The sequence below is a fragment of the Anas platyrhynchos genome, chromosome 5 (genome assembly GCF_047663525.1).
Source record: "Anas platyrhynchos isolate ZD024472 breed Pekin duck chromosome 5, IASCAAS_PekinDuck_T2T, whole genome shotgun sequence".
NCBI classification, from domain to species: domain Eukaryota; kingdom Metazoa; phylum Chordata; class Aves; order Anseriformes; family Anatidae; genus Anas; species Anas platyrhynchos.
In genome coordinates, this window is record NC_092591.1 from 18,389,648 (window position 1) to 18,408,282 (window position 18,635).

At 33.8% G+C, this 18,635-nt stretch overlaps 1 protein-coding gene across 5 annotated transcripts in view; it reads left to right on the forward strand.

The window, feature by feature from the left end:
* The window catches only part of EML5 (EMAP like 5), a 123,703-nt gene that overhangs the window by 66,516 nt on the left and 38,552 nt on the right, over positions 1-18,635 (forward strand). For all 5 annotated transcript variants that reach the window (XR_005265953.2, XM_072038373.1, XM_072038372.1 and 2 more), the window contains 12 exons: positions 2,835-3,021; positions 4,507-4,612; positions 5,615-5,708; positions 8,048-8,148; positions 10,002-10,204; positions 10,623-10,734; positions 12,180-12,307; positions 13,180-13,321; positions 15,094-15,246; positions 16,090-16,221; positions 17,221-17,309; positions 18,128-18,304. Coding sequence is in view for 4 of the 5 variants with exons in the window: in XM_072038373.1 (XP_071894474.1) it covers positions 2,835-3,021; positions 4,507-4,612; positions 5,615-5,708; positions 8,048-8,148; positions 10,002-10,204; positions 10,623-10,734; positions 12,180-12,307; positions 13,180-13,321; positions 15,094-15,246; positions 16,090-16,221; positions 17,221-17,309; positions 18,128-18,304 (1,624 nt within the window). In the remaining variant the exon portion in view is untranslated. The remainder of the gene's footprint in view (positions 1-2,834; positions 3,022-4,506; positions 4,613-5,614; positions 5,709-8,047; positions 8,149-10,001; positions 10,205-10,622; positions 10,735-12,179; positions 12,308-13,179; positions 13,322-15,093; positions 15,247-16,089; positions 16,222-17,220; positions 17,310-18,127; positions 18,305-18,635) is intronic.

Sequence of the window (18,635 nt, forward strand, 5' to 3'; positions counted from 1 at the left end):
AACCACCCTCTTGGTGCAGAACCTTCCCCTAACCCCCAGCCTGACCCTCCCCTGTCCCAGCTCCATGGCGTTCCCTCGGGTCCTGTTGCTGTCCCCAGAGAGCAGAGCTCAGCGCCTGCCCCTCCGTTCCCCTCGTGAGGGAGCTGCAGGCCGCCATGAGGCCTCCCCTCAGCCTGCTCTGCTCAGGGCTGAACAAACCAAGGCACCTCAGCCGCTCCTCATGTGTCTTGCATTCTAGATCCTTCACCATTTTTGTTGCCTAGTACTGTTTGTTGACCGGACAAGACACAATAGTTGCAAATTAAGAAGGAAATTTGCACCAAATTTTCTGAACACCAGAAAACTTGTTTTTACTATGAGGGCTGTCAAACACTGGAATAGGTTTCTGAGATAGGCTGTAGAGTGGAGATACTGAAAGCCCAACAAGACAAGGTTCTAGCTAACCTGCTTGAGCAGGGGAGTTGGACACAAGTCTCAAGAGGACCCTTTAAATCCGAACCATTTATTCTCAATATTTTAATGCTTTTGTTTTGCTCAGGCAGATCTATGCCTTAAGATAGCTGACTTAGAGTCCTGTTACTTGTACCTTTTGTTGAAACTCTTCTAACTGGGAGGGGGATGTACTGTCCTAAACCCAAAATACATGGATAAGACAAAGGATAGAAGGGGATTTGAAGCTTGGGAATCGCACTCTGTATTTAACTGTTTAGGTAAAAAAAAGTCAGTGACAGTTTAGATGAGAATTCTCCGGATTGTTGAAACGACAGGGTGTTTCCACAGCATGAACATAAAATTGTATGCTCTTCCATAGCTAATCTGTGACTACCACGTATCAACATCTCTGGGAACACTGCAAGAAGCATAGAAATCATAGAAATCTTTCAGTGAAAATTCCTCAGCTGATATTTCAGAAGGTCTGTGGCCTGCTGTTGAGTGTGTAAATTCCTTTGGGAATGACTGCTTTTGTATTTTCCTACCACTTAGTTTGTGCAAATTGGCTGCAAATAAGCAAACACATGTTTTCAAATAATCACCAACTCTTTCACTCTTTGAGACTAGAGTAGTAAGTACTGTGAGAAATTTTCTGTGAAGTATTATCCTTTATGTTGGTCTGTTTCTTATTTGCTAGTTCACCATGGTCCTGGTTAGACAAGTTAGTACATCTGTGTTTAAACCATTATCCAGTAACGTACTGATTTGGCATGACTGAAATGGATCCATGACTGGAGTTCTCAGAATAGTGTGCATTAAGCTCTAAATTGGTCAACCAGCTTAAAGATTTATTACTTGACCAGTGCATATTCTTACACCATACAAGCAAGAAAAAATGTATATATTTATATAAATATAAATTTATGAAAGGCTATTCTACCCTGGCTGTGTAATTTCTGTCATTTAAATTTTTTAAGTGTCTTGCATCTAGTAGTTGTATTAAATACTATCCCATTCATGTTGTGTATACCATATTGGTATGTGTATGGATGCATCTTTGTCTTATGTGACGCTTTAAAGACTCACTATTAGAAAAATATCCTGTGTTTTTTTCTGCTTAAAAATAATGTAATTTGTTCTGTTGATATTTGCTTTTAATTACCCAAAGAAAATAACAGCATGTAAAGCATAACATAAATACTAAAGATTTCTGTTATTTTGTAGCTACTGATGGTGAACACTCAGTTGTTTTCTTTGCTGTGAATGATTTCCTCATCATTTTAGAACTTAACTATTTCAGTTAGAAGTTGGCTGAAAAAATACTTGGCTAGAGTTTAATGATCTCTAAATCAAAATAATTAATTGCCAATTCAATCACATTCAAGCATCATACCCTTCCTATAAATTTAACTACAGGTATAGAAATGTAAGCAGAAATGTATCTTTCTAAAATAATTGGAAAGTTGATTTAGTGAGGATCTATAGAAACTGGAGCAGGAACAGAAACAGATTAACCAAGGAATTAAGAGTGTAAAAACAGGAATTGATGGGCTGTTGTTTATATCAGAAGAAAGAAAGGAATCGCTTTAAGTTGGTGTTTGTAAATGTTTCTTCCATTCACTACAAGGATAGCATTATTAAAAATATTACTTTAAAACTTGCTTGTTTGATTAATGTTTTTTAGGTTTCTGAGCCTCATACAGTGTTTTTGAAAGTAGGTCTATAACCATTTTGAAAATGCCTTTTTTGTTGTTATGGAATATTGAATCACACCTAGGAAGAAATATGTCGACCACAGTATACATCCACTGGGAGCTGGTCCCAGTCATGCCCCTTGTGGTGTCAGTACTAAAAGGAGACAGGTTTTCCTTAAAAAAAAAAAAAAAATTATCCTTCAAAAAAAAAAAAAAAAGCTCACCTGAAAGAAAAAAATATATATTTATTTATAGCTAGAAAGTTTCAATATTTCAATAAACTTTACATTTTATGGTGTCTACGTTGTCCACATTCTTGTAGAAAGTTCTGCTGTTTGATTTCTGAGCATTAAGAGATAGAAAGTGTCCAGAGAACTAGTTTTGGCTATTTCATTTAATTTTGTTGCATGCCTGAATTCTCCATGTGGTTTGGAGAAATTATTAGCTATGATAACTTTCTATTTTGCTGTGGCTGTTAAATAGCAGCCACTTTCAAACTAATGCTAGTGGTACTGATGTGTGCATAGTAGATTAAATTGATAAATTGACATTCCTTTGGTGGGAAAAAAGTTAATCTTAACACACCAAAATATTAATTGGTAAGTAATCTGAACTTTCACATTTATGAAATGCATTTTGCATAATTTTATGTCATAAAGTTTCAATATGTATGGTTATGACCTTGATGCACAAACATTTTTTCTTTAGTTACAGAGGTTACGACTGTCGAAGCAATTTATTTTACACTCAGACTGGTGAAATTGTATACCATGTTGCAGCGGTGGGAGTGGTGTACAATCGACAGCAAAACACACAGCGCTTTTATCTAGGTCATGATGATGACATTCTTTGCCTTGCTATTCATCCCTTAAAGGACTATGTCGCAACAGGCCAGGTAGGAAGCGTGTTTATCAGCAATAAGACTGAAGTTGTTACCACTGAAAGCCTATTTTGGAGAAAGGAGGTCCAGCCTACATTTATTCAGGTGGCAGACAACGTTAATTAATTGTCAAGAGAAATGTTAAAAACTGCACCATAGGTGTATTTTTTTTCCCCCTGGTTCTTTATACTAATTCTGACAATAGTCTTTAGATGATTCATTTTTTTAACCTTTTTTTTTAATGAATATATATATATATTTTTTTTCAGCATTATTTTATGTTGCTTCTGCATGATAACAAGTGAAGGAAATGTCCAATTAGTGTTTTCTTTTATATCTTTGTTGTGAAATTAACTATGAGAAGCAGTTGAAATTAACTATGAGAAGAGTTGCCTCTCAATTTCATGCATTATGGTTTTGGTTATCACTTCTAATCAAGCCATTCTTTGTACCTACAACGCAGTTCATTTTAGCTTTCTCTAGATGGTAATTTTAGGTGAATCTTTTCACTTGTTTTCTAAAAAAGATCTCTTCCTATAAAGTTTTGTTCACCAAACATTTCAGGCTCTATTGCTGCTATTATTATTGAATTGTCAAACTTCAATAATAGAAGTTTGACAGAAGTTAATGAAGTTTTGCTTATGATACCCTTAATTTGTGTAAAAGAAAAAAAAAAAAAGCTTGAGAGGAACATGAATTTGCAGGTCAGCTTAGAGATTAAATACCAAAATGTGGAAATTAATTCTGTCTCATTTTTGAGTATTAAAGAGTAAATAAAAATATGCCTGGAATTACTTTATTTTAAAATACCTTGTTAGCAGCTAAGTGATAAGCTAGATTATATACTACCTTATATCAGTATTTTACATATACATATTATATACTAAATTACCTGCAGAAATTAGGTTATACAGTAATCAAATTAATCATGCAGGATTGGTTCAGATTTTCCTGAAAATGGACCTTATGAACAAAGTGAGGGTTACCCCACAGGTATCAGTGCAGTAGAACCTGACTCGTAGGGTACTTTATTACTTGTAGTGACCTCAGAAAGTAATAGAAGTCACCTTGATTTCTCAAACATAAAGTAGTTTATACTAGCCATAAAAATAACCCATTATTTTTAGACAGAGAATGATTGAAAGAGTAGTAATTGATGGAATAAATATGCCACAATGCAATCTATTAAGGGATTTTGTTTGGTTTTGCTGTTTTTTTTCTCCTTCCCCAGAAGAGGAGTCTATTGTAAGGTTGGTTAATAGTGATTAATACATCCAGGTTCTTTGGAGGACTTTGGAGAGCTAGATGTGAGAACAGTAGTTGTGATGCTGAAGGAATATTTTGCAAGCCAGACTCAAGTAATACCAGGAAAATTTTATCACTCTGAATTATTTCAAATACTTTTTGAGGTATTTGTCAATATTATGCTTTCAGACAACTATGTCAAGTAACTGATGTGAAAGAGAAATGAAAAATGGTTATAAATATGTTTATTTTCAGGTTGGTCGAGATTCCTCAATACACATTTGGGATACAGAAACAATAAAACCACTCTCAGTATTAAAGGGCTATCACCAGTATGGTGTTTGTGCTGTTGATTTTTCAGGTAATAAGTATTTGTTAATTTATTTATATACAACTTTCCTTCTGTATGAAAATGCAAGCTAATTAATCCTAATGAACTATTGGGAATTTCTTTACATTGAAGGTTTTGTATGAAAAATGCTCTCCAGTGATAAATGTCAAAAGAGAGAGGCTATTTTAGAGTGATAATTCATTTAAAAAAAAAAAAAAAAAAAAAACGTGCTGTCTTGAAATGTCAGAAAGTTCAAGAATGGGCTCTGTGCCATTTAGTAGCTAGGCTAATCACTTTGAGTAGTGCGGGGTCTTTTGTTGCTTAACTTTCTTTGGCTCTCCTTTTTCAAGACATGAATCTCATTTCACATTATGGCATGTATGCTTAGCAATTTCAAAGATGGGTACACGTTAGCAATATGTTGATTTTGAATAAGCATAAATAACTTCTTTCTTAGGAGTTAATGTGGAATATGTGTCAGAGTTGCTGAAAGACTTGACACCAGTAGTATGCTTAGGAATGTTTCACGAATTTCCTAATTTTGCTTTAGTGAAATTAACAGAAAAGTTTAAAAATGAACCGGGATTTTCAGAGTAAACAGGAAACACTAAGCAGTTTGTGATGAAGGTTTTTAGCAGCTACATCAGCAACTAGCAGAGCAAAGGAATGGTACAAACACATGATATCTAAGTGCAGGTTTTAGACAGAGTAATTTTAAAAGCTAAGAACTGTGGTTGTAATTTTTAACCATGAAGTCTGTGTTTTGTTGAGTTCACAATTCTTAATTGTTAAATCAAATGTAAAGTTCCTAACATAGTCCTAAACTCCATCCAATTTACTACTCAAGCTTAAAAACATACTGATGTCAAATGTACCTCTAAGTATACCATAGCTGTCCTTATTTTATGCTTATTTACCTGTTTCTATGTTCTTATGATATTTCTGAAGGTACAGTGTTCTTTAGTGTAGTTTCTTATTATTGCAGCATAAGGTTATCTATCTACTCTCTCAATTATAAATGTATTTTTCTAGCGGATGGGAAACGTTTGGCTTCTGTTGGAATAGATGACAATCACACTATTGTACTCTGGGACTGGAAGAAAGGAGAAAAGCTTTCAGCAGTAAGGTAGGAATTTAACTTCATTTTAAAATTTGTACCCAGGTTTAGTCTCACATGACAGTGAGCAACATATATTAATTAAAGAATAATAGTCCTCTAAAGTTTCACTTAAGTTATACAGGTGATTTAGCACAGCCTTAATATTTTTTTGTAGTTAAAATGGAAGCTGTGATAGAATCTACAAGAACTACTGCTGTGGCAGTTCAAATGCTGAGGAAGAAAGACAAAGGAATGTTTAGTTACATGTTTGTGCTCTGAAATGATTTCTTTAAAATTCACTCCATGCATTTCCACTCATCGGTTCTATAACATTTTATGCTAAAAAAAACTTACATATTTATACAAAAGTTCTGTACATGTCAACTGTCTAGTTGAAATTTGTAAATTTGTCTTTTTTTCTTCCTAATAATCCTAGCTTCAGTGGTCCTCTCCGATATTTCTGCACATAGATATATGCACCTCTTGTTCTTTACTCACAAGCAGTGCTCACATAACCTGTTATTGTTTCCATGAATCTCATATTCATGTCACCTTTATACGATTGCGGGACTTCGCAAGTCACTGGCTTTGGCTGATGCAGAGATGTCATTTCCAGACCTCAGATTACCTCTAGTCAAGAAAGTATTTTTACTTTGGTTGTTTCTTTGGCCCTTCAAGAAATGGTGGTATATGCTTTGCTTTTCAGATCTTTTGCATCAAATATCATCCTCTTGGGATGGTAGTTTGTAGCTATTTAGCTCAGTTCTCTTTTCTTTGAGGTTCCTTACTTTTCCTTTCTGAATCCTGATGAGCCTGATCTAACTTTGAAGTTAGCCCTGCTTTGAACAAGAGAGTGGACTAAATAATCTCAAAAAGTTAAATATTCTGGAAGTTTATTGATTCAGCACAGATTATTGCATATATATTTATTAAATAAAGTTTCGATCTACAAGATAGAATCTTATTTCTAATATTGATAAGTATTTTTTGAAACCTTTGAATTTGCTATGTTTAAGTATTATTTTTAACAGAGCAATAATGTGAGTACTTTTCCCCGCTCTGTTTTCAGTATGCATGCTGTTTGAAAAGGATTTATTACTCTTTCCTAATAAAAAAAAGTGTATAGGCTTCATGTTTATCCATTAACTTCTTTATTGCTCTTCAGTGATAGTTAAACTTATTTTTTTTATTTTGAACATGATTTGAGTTTCATGTGAATGAAACTAAGGAGATGATGAAGAGAAAGGAGAGCACTCCCCTTCTAGTTATTTACTAGAAGTCCAGTTAGTTTGGCTTCTATGAAAATGCTGTTTTTGTCCTTTTTTTTTTTTTTGCCTTTCACATGACCTTTCACATAGGCCTTTTGGAATATTTCTTTTTTTTTTTTTTTAATCCCTCTACTCCCTGAACCCACAAATCTCAATTTTTCTAATCGAACTTTAATCAGTTTAGATTGGATTTCATTTCTGGGTTGTTTTTTATCCTACCTACTCAGTGGAATGGAATAGAATTTTTGAGAGCAGCATCTGTACTTTGCGGAGTACAGCATGAATTTGGAAAGGAACTGGTAGCTCTTTGCTATGGGTTCATTCAGTGGTCTAAAAAACACAGAAGGTAAGAGTTTTGCTGTTGTTGTCTAGAGAGGAGAAGTTAGTGGCTCTTCTGCATTTTAAAGAAATAAATATTAGTGAGCACTTCTTGCATAGATAGCAAAAAATAGTCGACAGCTGTCTTTCAAACTCTGGGACTGAAGCAAAGCATGGGCTTTTATGTATTTAGGAACATACTAAGAGGTCTAAAACATGCAACAGGTTTCAGTGCTTCTAAAGCAAAATGAAATTTCCACGTAAAATTGATAGGGCAATAGATTTTTAATTCTAACAAGAAACTAACAAGAAAAACAGAAAAATAAACTAATGAGAATTAGTGGATGAGAATGGCAATTTATTTACAGACTAAAAGATGGATATAAATAAGATATACAACTGTGCATCTTTAAACTTCATGATAAGCTGTCCAAGGTCTGAATGCCATATATATATATATATATATATATATATATATATATGTATATATATATATATCTGCATCAATTTTCAGTATATCACTTTGTAAAGAAAAGGCCACCTAGTGGATTTCTGAAGTAATGTAATCACTCACATTTGGAAAGTAAAGGCTAATGGCAAATAGAGCAGGACGCAGTATGTTCATTCCTTGGCTTTCATCCTTATAATAAAATAATTGTAAGTGATTTGGAAGTACATGTTAGCAAGATAAAGAAAGTATACAATACAAAAATATTTTTTAATATGATGAAGAGCTATAATTCAATTTAAAACAGGAAAATATTTTGCTTTATATTTCAGGGGAAGCAAAGATAAGATTTTTGTTGTTAAGATTAATCCTTATATGCCTGAAAAGTTGATTACAGTTGGAATTAAACACTTGAAATTCTGGCGTAGAGCAGGTAAGGTAACTTTTATTTTTTATTACAGTAGTTTCTGTGATTTGAAATATAAATAAACTCTCTTAACATGTGTTTCTTGCATGAAAGGGAGATATCTTCTTTGTTTATCTCTAAGTTAGCCTTGTCCTACTCTTTGTAGAAATAAAGCTAATTGGCACAATAGCAGTAGTGATTCTATATAAGATCAATTTTCCATGTTGCTAGAGCTACACAAGTAGAGAAAAAAAAAAGGATATTCTACTGACTGATTTTATATCCAATAATAATATATCAAATCTCAAAATAGTGCAGAGCTCTAAAATAATAGAACAGTTTTTGGAAGAAGGACAGTTTGAGCATGTATCTTATAAAGATACACAAAAATAAATCTAAGGTGATAAAAACCACATACAAAACTTAAGACAAAGTACTTGAAGTGGACACACCTGCTAGTTGAGACCTCTTTATTTAGATACCTCTATTGAGCTTGACAATTAAAAAACAAGATAAGCAGACTTCTTTATGTGCTTGAAAAACTTTGGACAGTGAAAAAAGCCATTCCCTAATGTTAGTGTGAACGTCGTTGTACTGAACCTCAAAAAGTGTATGTACACACATGGACTAAAGACTAGCTTACATGCTAGGAACCCTCTGACTATTCAAACAATCTCATCGACTCACCTGAGTCCCTGCTAAAGCTTAATTTTAGAAATAAAAGTCTGTGATAAGAAAAATTATACTAGTTTTCTCAGTTCTGTCTCCAAGATAAATTAGTCAACATTGTCTGAGAGCAAGCTGTTGAAGTCTATATAAATTACTAATTTTAAGACTAGTGCTTGCTAAATAAAGAACAAAGTGCATAAGAGAATATTTACTGGGCAAATTACTATGTATTAACGTGTTATATTAATATAATTCTTGCAGAAGGAAATCTTAATTGAGATAATAAAAGCAGAGATGGTTCTTTTGAATAAAAAAGAAATTAATTAAAATGCCCACTTGGTTTTAGGGCATTGCTCAGTCAGCAGGAAACAAATTTCTTGAGTAGTGCCACCCATCTCTGTGAACCATTGGCAAGGTAGTCACTGTGAAACACACTTAACAGCATTAATGTGTGGAATAGAGGATCAGTGCACCTTAACAAATGCAAAGTCTGTGAAGTCTGCACTGTAACAGGTGCACTTGATATGAGAAGTGATACCAAATTGTATACTTAGGACTTATACTTTCATCAGTGCCAAGTGATAGCAAAGAGTTTGAGACCTTGCCTCTGTAAGCATGAGAATGGTACAAAGCATCATATCCTGAGCAGCTTCTGTTTTTATACTACATGAAGTTTCTTGAAGGATTATGAAAATCTGAATCCAGCCTTCTAGCCAGAAGTCACTAGGTATCATACATATCATTACTTGAGATAATGGTATTTTATAGAATTTTAAAATTCATATAACTGCAATGTTTCAATCATACAGAGGTCAATACATCAAACCTCAAAATTAAAATTCCCAAAAACATATCATGAAAAGGATGAGACGTCAAGGTGTAAACAATTTTTTTCAAGTGCATTTTATGAGGGAGTTCTTTGAACTGTGGTAGATACTATTTTTTTATGTTTATAGGCGAGGTTTCCAAATGTACTTTCTCTTTGTTCTATGTCTATGTTCATGTATGTACATATTCAAAACCAGATTCAAGTAGTAAGTTAGAAGTAACATTTTATCAAATAGAACAAAAAGTCTATTTTGTTAGGCTTGCTTTATAGAGGATATGGTTACCGAGATGAGAAAGATCTGTTGCTCTGGGTAAAGTTACATAGTTTTGGGGAAATACAATAACAAGCAAACTCTTGATTACTTGTTTTTCTTTTAAACCAGGGGGAGGACTAATTGGGAGAAAGGGCTGCATAGGTGCAATGGGAAGAACTGATACAATGATGTGTGCAGTATATGGCTGGACTGAAGAGATGGCATTCTCTGGAACTTCCACAGGGGATGTCTGTATCTGGAGAGACGTGTTTCTTATAAAAACTGTCAAGGCACATGATGGTCCTGTGTTCAGCATGCATGCATTAGAAAAAGTAAGTTAACTGCTAGGATACAACATAACTAATGTAGACCCAAATAAAAGTGTTTAGCTATGATATAATTTCATTTTCCTGTTCCAGCTACCTCTTTGTCAAGCCAGAAAGAATTGCAAGTTCACCATCTGAATGTAGGGGGGATTGTACTGTCAGACTATGTTGACCTGCTATATTTGTTATTATGTGATGATTTGTGTGAAGTTTGCATAGCAGAAGTTTAGAGGCTTAGTTGTCTTATGCTCAGTTGGTAACTCGGAAGAGTGAGACTAACTAGAAAATCACGAAACTTGTTTACAATGAAACCTTCAGAACTTGCATAACAACGTGAGTTAATATGCTGTAGTAATCTGTTGGTTATGAAATATTAAGGAAAGATGATCAGTGATTCTAACTTTTGGATTTTTTTTTTTTCCAGGGATTTGTCACTGGAGGAAAGGATGGGGTAGTAGCTCTCTGGGACGATACCTTTGAACGCTGTCTCAAAACGTATGCCATCAAAAGGGCTGCTTTGGCTCCTGGGTCTAAAGGTAACGCAGCAGACTTTTTCCTCATTTTGATTTTATTTAAAATACTTTCTTTAGAAAACTTTTTTTTTCTGTGGAATTGCTTTACCCAGTCAGGTAAGATCCACATTTAACATAACAAATACTAAAAATTAATATTTTTAAAGCTTTTCTGATTCTGAATAAGTCATATTTCTGTTGTTGAGGCATGGCTTGCTGTAGTGTTTGTTTGCACATTTGGTGGGGGCAGATCTTAATATTTAGAACGATAGAATCATTTAGGTTGGAAAAAAACTTAAGACCATGACTTCCAACCATCAACCTAACTATACCAAGTCTCTCACTAAACCATGTCTCTAAGCGTCACATCCACATATCTCTTAAAAACCTCCAGGAATGGTGTCTTAATCAGTTCCCAGGGCAGCCCATTCCAATGCCTAACTACCATTTCTGTGAAGACCTTCATGATATCCAATATAAATCTCCACTGGAGTAACTTGAGACCATTTCCTCATGTCTAAAGTCTACTTCCTTATGTCCTATTTACCCTACTATCTGCGTGAATTAATTGATTTAACTTTGAGTCTGTTACCTTCCAGCTGATTTTTTTGAAGTGATGACCATAAAACCTATTATGTTATTATGTTTCTAATTATGAAGTAACCTTTTCTGATCTTTTTTGTTTTGGAGGAGTCTACAAAAGGAATGGAATTTAGAATTGTGGTTAGTTTGGTAAGGGATTAGTATGTTTTGTGAATTTTATGACTTAATTTTCTGTAATTGCATATGTGTGTTGAAATGATTTAAGAATTCTTTAATTCCTATTCCTTTAACTTGTTCTTGCTCTTAGTGTTGATTTATGGTTTTCCCTATTTGATGTTCTGGAAATAAGGTCATGTCCTGTTGTGTGTTCCACGTCCGTCCTCCACTAATCTATTAAATTTGTATTTTCTGTGTTTTAAAATATATGATTTAATTTTCAGAAATCATGAATGGAACACCCATTAACTAAAACATTCTGTTACTGCTTTTCTCATTCTCCTATCTGTTCAATGAAATGCTATGTTTAAAAGTACCATAAATGCTGTATGAAAAGATAGTGATATAGCTGATATTTCACATGCATATTTTTTCAGTAGGATTGTCAGTGAGTGGGGCTGATGAAACTTCAGAAATACCCTGAAAAGAAAGATTAGTGGCATTTGCTTTATATAGTGGCTTTATTATGGAAAAAAATCTCAAACTAGAAGTTTGGAAGAATGACTAGTGTGTGTTCTTTCATTGGTTGGGCAATTGCTAAATACTCCCAAATGAGTCCAAACATATAAATTCTTCTATGCAGGACTACATTCTTGCTTGTTTCCTACTGAGTATCCTTTACTACAATCAGAATGTAATGTGTACATGTGAAAAATCCTCTTTAAGGCATAAAAGAAAATTTTCTGTCTTATAATATTTTAATGTTCTAGGTCTCCTCTTAGAAGATAATCCTTCTATACGTGCCATATCTTTAGGACATGGTCATATTTTAGTAGGCACAAAGAACGGTGAGATATTGGAGGTGGATAAAAGTGGACCAATAACTCTTCTGGTTCAGGTAAGTGTTAGATATCAGTTAGATACTCATTATCGCAAATACTGTTTTATTTTTTCAAAGAAAGACTGTTGTGAAATAACAAGCATTTTAGTAACTACTAAAGTTAACAAGTTACTGTCATTCCATACATTGTTAAGGCTACGATAAAGCACTGTGAATCTTTCATGAGCAAAACAGATCACAGAACGTCATGTTGAAATTTGTTCATCAAGTTCATTCTGTCAAATAAACTGAAATATAGTTTTAGTCTAAAAATGCAGTAAGTCAATGGATCCTCCACCAAATTTCTTACTAACTTGTTTTGACTATTAATTACTTTTTTGTCTCTTTTGAGGTTTATTTTTAGTTTCTCATTGTAATTACATTTAAAAAAAAAATTCTCTTTGCTATACCAAGCAGACAGCATTTCTTAAATCTGTCTACAAAACAGGTTGTTTTGTTTTGTTTTACAAAATATGTCATCATACAATTTCCTTTCATACTTAAATGTAAGTCTCTGTATCTTCAAGTTTGTGAGTGGTCAATGCAATATGTAAACAATTGGAGCTTTTAAAGAATGTATTAGAACCTGATGCTCTCATTTAGGAAAAGGAAGATTCTAGGTGTGTGTGTGCGTGTGTAGATAATTTCTCAGAGAAAGGTTTTCACAGGTATAAATGACTACTATAATTTGCACTTAAGTAGGAAGGTGGAGTTTTTTTCAGGTGTTCTGTTCTATTTAGACATTTCTTTATTATCCTGTAAATATATGCATGTTCTCATTCTGTTCTTTGTTGTTTGTTTTTGTTTTTATTTTTTAAAACCTCTTAAATCTTTTGTTTCTTATTTCAGTTTTAAATATAAAATCATCTGATTCACTGTGTATTTTTCAGGGTCACATGGAGGGGGAAGTTTGGGGTCTAGCTACTCATCCTCATTTACCCATTTGTGCCACTGTAAGTGATGACAAAACCTTAAGAATATGGGATTTATCTCCTAGCCATTGTATGTTAGCTGTTCGCAAATTGAAGAAGGGTAAGATGCTTAGTATGAAGAAAGATCTAACTGAATTCAGTTGTTATTGACTAGTGTTATGATTCTTGTAAAAGCAAGACCAAGTAAATTCTTTTCTTTGATTACTTTATTGCTGCTGTATTCACAAGTTATATAGCCCTTAAGCTAATGAATCTGTATAAGAGATTTCTTTCTAATACTGTTCTTAATACATTACAATTGCAAATAAGCTTTAAGGCAATAAATTTACAATAAAAGTTGAGCCAGTGACTTGAATCTGCCATATTGTCAGTAATACTGCAAACATATTGGGACATTTTAAGAATTCACATTTTGGAAGAAATTTCAGAAGTCATGTTCTTCTTTGTGAATGTTAGAAGAGTCTGGAATGACAAGGAAAGAGAAATGCAGTCATAAAATTCTTATTGTATACCATATAATACAATTTTATTTTGGATGAAAAATCTTCTGTAAATGACACCATATAGAGACTCTTTTTAGTATTAGACCACACTGTCCTTATCCAGGTTTGAATATGTATGCTTTGCTAGACAAGGGGCTTCATCTGTTTTCAGTTCAGTAAAGCATTTTGAACTACACCTTCTGGGAAGCTTAGCTGAAAATGATCTGGATTGATGAACTAATTGTAAGAAAATCTATAAACTGGCACAAGCATGGGTGGTAATTATTAGAAAAAAAAGTTTCAAGTTGATGGAGTCTGCTGGACTTATAAAGCCAATAATCTTAATATTTTTAATAGTAGTTTTGGCAGAAAAGTAAGGACTGTGATGACCTAATTTGATGATAAAAACAAATTTTGAAATGCTTTGGCAATCTTAAAAAGCACCTGTTTACTGTAGAGAAAGAGCTGGATACTATTGCAGACTACAGTAACAGAAGTGGCATAATGTTTGGTAATAAAAAAAGGCAAGACTTGATGACTGTAAGAAAAATGTCTGTTTAACCGAGGAGTAACTGAGGTTTGGAAGATTCAGAATGTTCTAGCTGAACACAGGATGAAATCTATGTGTAATAGATATTTTTCTCAGGACATATTGAAGTATCCATGTAATTTACAGGAGACTAATCAGAGTATTTTTGATGTACACCTCTCATCTATGTTCAGATGAGTTGAACTGAACTGAAAGCTGAGCTTGGACAAAGAGGAGCCACTGGGTAGTGAATATGAAGCTTTGTCTGATAGTCAGTTTAGCTAAACAAAACATTACCAACAACAAGTTTTTCCATGGGGAGAAGGGAAAAATATTTATGCCAATGGAAGATTCTGGCATGGAAACAAATATATAATAAGCTGATCATAAATGCATTTAGATTGGAAATTAAACTGTTTGTCAAATGAATGTTGACATGTTTAGTGAAAGGATTATATGACATAGTGACTGTGGAAGCAAACAACTGGATTTTGTGAGTCCAGGAGGTCTTTTCCAGCTGTGTTCTGCTTAGTAGAGCAAATGGTAACAGACAACTGGCATCAGATCTCTTGAGAATGAGAGCAAAATTATATATATATATAGATGACAGTGGTTAATCTTATTATTTAGGTTAAATGTTGATCAATATGCAAATAAATCTAATGGGAGATTCTGAAGTCATGTGCTTGTTTACCAATGGCTTCTATGTACTGTCACAGGAGTAGAGCTTGGAAATGATCTTGGCGGCATCTATAATATTTAATTAGACTATATACTAGAAGAACAGCTTTTCTTTATTACTGGAAAAATAAAAAGAGGGATTATTCACATACCTGAATGACATGTCTGTGTTCACCACAGGAGGTAGATGTTGCTGCTTTTCTCCTGATGGAAAAGCATTAGCTGTTGGTCTCAACGATGGAAGTTTTTTAATAGTTAATGCAGATACCCTGGAGGATCTTGTCTCCTTCCAGCACAGGAAAGATGTTATTTCAGAGATCCGTTTTTCTCCTGGTAAGTGACTTCAAATGGGGATTTTGATGTACAAATTCTTCAAACAAGCTTTATAACCTTTAAAGGAAGTAGAGATCTACAGTACTCTTTTACGTGTAACAAATAAAAGTAAGGACAACTAATGTTAATGTTTTGACAAAAGCATTATCATTTAAGGATGAGATTAATGGAACAGGTTTGCTCATAGGAACCTCCTAAATGCAACAGTCAGATTTTAAATCATGAGCATCCAGCAGCCTCCCTAGGGACTGAAAAAAGAATTCTACTTTAAGCTGTGTAAATTTGGCTCTACACTTAAGTTACTTTTAGCTAATCAAGGGGCTTGAAACTGATATGTTGGAAAATTGTGGTGCAATTTTCTCCTTCCCTAGCCCTTTTTCCTCCCTTAACAATCCCAGTGAAGCCGTTTTTTTTTTTTTTTTTTTTTTTTTTTCACACAGTACAGCTCATATTTAGGCACTGAAATTTATGACCTAAACTATTAATACTGTTTCAGTGAAAATATTATTCTGTAGGTAAAATTTGATGGAAATAACAGATACAAGTTCTTATGCAATATTGCCTTCTGGTTACTTCAGCCTTTCCTCTCTTTGAGTGCAAGAAATGTTTAAAATTTCATCCAATAGTTTATTGTTTAAAGATGTACTAATGTAATGGTTATATACTTTATACTGAAATTTTGATTGTGATACCAACATTAGTCTCTTGGGAATGATATATAAGTCAGCAAATTTACTTGAAAGAAATCTGAGGTGAATATAGCTGAATTCCAGAAAGCACTTGTTTTTAATATTCAGACCAGTTAAGTTTCTTATTTCTTATGTTTCTACTGATGTGTTTTAGGGGCTGGAAAGTACTTAGCTGTGGCATCCTGTGACAACTTTGTAGATATTTACAATGTAATGAGCAGTAAACGAGTAGGAATATGCAAGGGTGCTTCCAGTTACATAACGCACATGGACTGGGACATAAGAGGTAAGTAGCATTCATCTGAATTGTAAAAATGTCCTGGAAAGTGGATTATATACAGACTAAAATGGTAAATAGCATCAACAGCATGAATTTATGTCACTGATAGATTTGATTCTTCAGTTTATGAAGAGAAAGGATGTGAATAAATACAAAACCACTATTTTTACTACTATTTAGAAGTTGTGCAACTTGAAGTAATACAGATTATCTCTAAAGAATTTATTTATTTATTACATCTTCTGTATGTATTGTTCGACTTTGCCTCTTGAATAGTGCACTGCAAAACATATATGTAGCTCAGGAATATGTGTTCTTGAATATTGTCCAAAATGACATAAAGACTATTGTTTTTACTTTATTCCTGGATCTTAATATAGTATTAATTTAAGTACGAATTTCAGCTCCATTTCATACAGAAACATAACAGTGCAAGTGTATAGTCTCTTAGTCCATGCTCCTATTCCACCACATAACCTTTGTAACTGTCCAATTTAAAATTAATTTGGAAAAGTGGTAGAAGTTAGCATCTTTTGAGATTTGTGAAAACAGAAGGAAGACAGGAACATTGCTGAGAATTTCCCTCAGAAAAGAAGTATAAGGGCCAGCAGAAGTCAGCTGCTTAGAAACAGCCATTGGCTGGCCAAGCAGCATGTGTGTTCCTCAAGCCCATGAAGCACATGCATAATAGTCAGCCATTTGTCACAAATGAGCTCTGTATTATACACAATTCGTCTTGTCTGCCATCTGATGGGATAACCATAAAGTATTGGATAAAGTGATGTATTAGTGCAGTTTTCAGAATGGCCATGCGTATAAGGGGTGGACTGACTCAGATCTTCAGAAGACCATTCTACTAGTTCCAGTCTTTTATGCATCCAGTTTAGGAACAGAAACAAATAATTGTGTAATGATATTAGATATATACATATAAATATAATTATAATATATATAAATGGAATGTTCTAATGAACATTAATGTACAATATGTAATTTATTTTATAGGGAAGCTCTTGCAAGTTAACACTGGTGCTAAAGAGCAGCTGTTTTTTGAAGCTCCTCGTGGAAAAAAACAGACAATTCCTACTTTGGAGGTGAGGAAATAGAATGTCTTCTTACCTTGTTTGCAACTTGGAATTTTGATGCAGCAGTCTATGCCACATAAGGGAGAATGATGTATAAAACCACAACTGTTCTATTGAAAAAAACTTTTATTGAAGTATTTGCTGTCCGTTGCCCTTTTTCACAGTCTGTTCAATTAGGTAATGTGATTGGAATGAGAAATTACATAGGGGGTGTTGCATTTGTCACTTCTCTTGGGAAATATACATGTGTCTGACATGCTCGTGTGAAAATCTCACTGGACTTTTGTGTGCTTCTTCTGTTACCTAAACACCTCAGAAAACCTACTGCAGATTACTTAGCCCTTAACCTTGCTTTGGAAGATCTCATGTCTGTCTTTATATAACAATGTAGCATAGTATGCATAACATACATGGGCAAGTGTAGTATGCACTATATATTATGTAGTATGCACTATATATTATAGTGCATACAGCTATAATATTTGTTTGTTTTCTCAGACATAGAGCATTATTAGAGGGTAGAGAGTGAAAATGAATAATTTTCAAAATAATAGTTTCGATGAGATTAAAAAGCAGCATTGAAAAATGTAACTTGTTTTCTCTAGTCTGAAAGGACAGGTACGTTTTATATGTGTCTAGTGATTGTGAAAGTTAGTAGAAATAAAGTTATGGCTCTCACATGAAATCCTGAAGAAAATTAGCAGTTAATATTAAATTATCTTTTAGATGGCATATTTTTCAGTGCAAGTATTTTTTCTTGAAATCAGATACAGAAGGAAACTGCACAGGAAGAAGCATGCTCTGACTCAAACAGGTTGTTTTTTTAGGTAGAGAAGATTGGCTGGGCGTCATGGACAAGCGTTCTGGGCTCTTGCTGTGAAGGAATCTGGCCAATAATTGGTGAAGTCACAGATGTAACTGCTTCATGCCTCACTAGTGATAGTAAAGTATTAGCCACAGGAGATGATTTTGGATTTGTGAAGCTATTTCGATACCCTGCTAAAGTAAGTAGTCCTCAGCTGTGCATGTTGAAGATTGGTTAATAAAGCTGCCTTTCCAAACTATTTGTAAAAGTGTACAAATTGATCATTAAGAACTAAATAGTACTTTTAAACTTTTGTCCTTATGACTGAAGGAAGGCATTCAATATTACAAATTTGCAGTGCATTAAACTGTAAATTATTACTGAGAATGACCATTCCAGGTCAGACTAAAGAGACAGCTCGCATAGTGTCCTGTCACTGACAGTGGCAAATGTGCAAAGGACAGTATAAGTATTATATAATATATTATATAGTATATTCCCTGTGCGTTTTAGTCTTAATCTGCTAGATT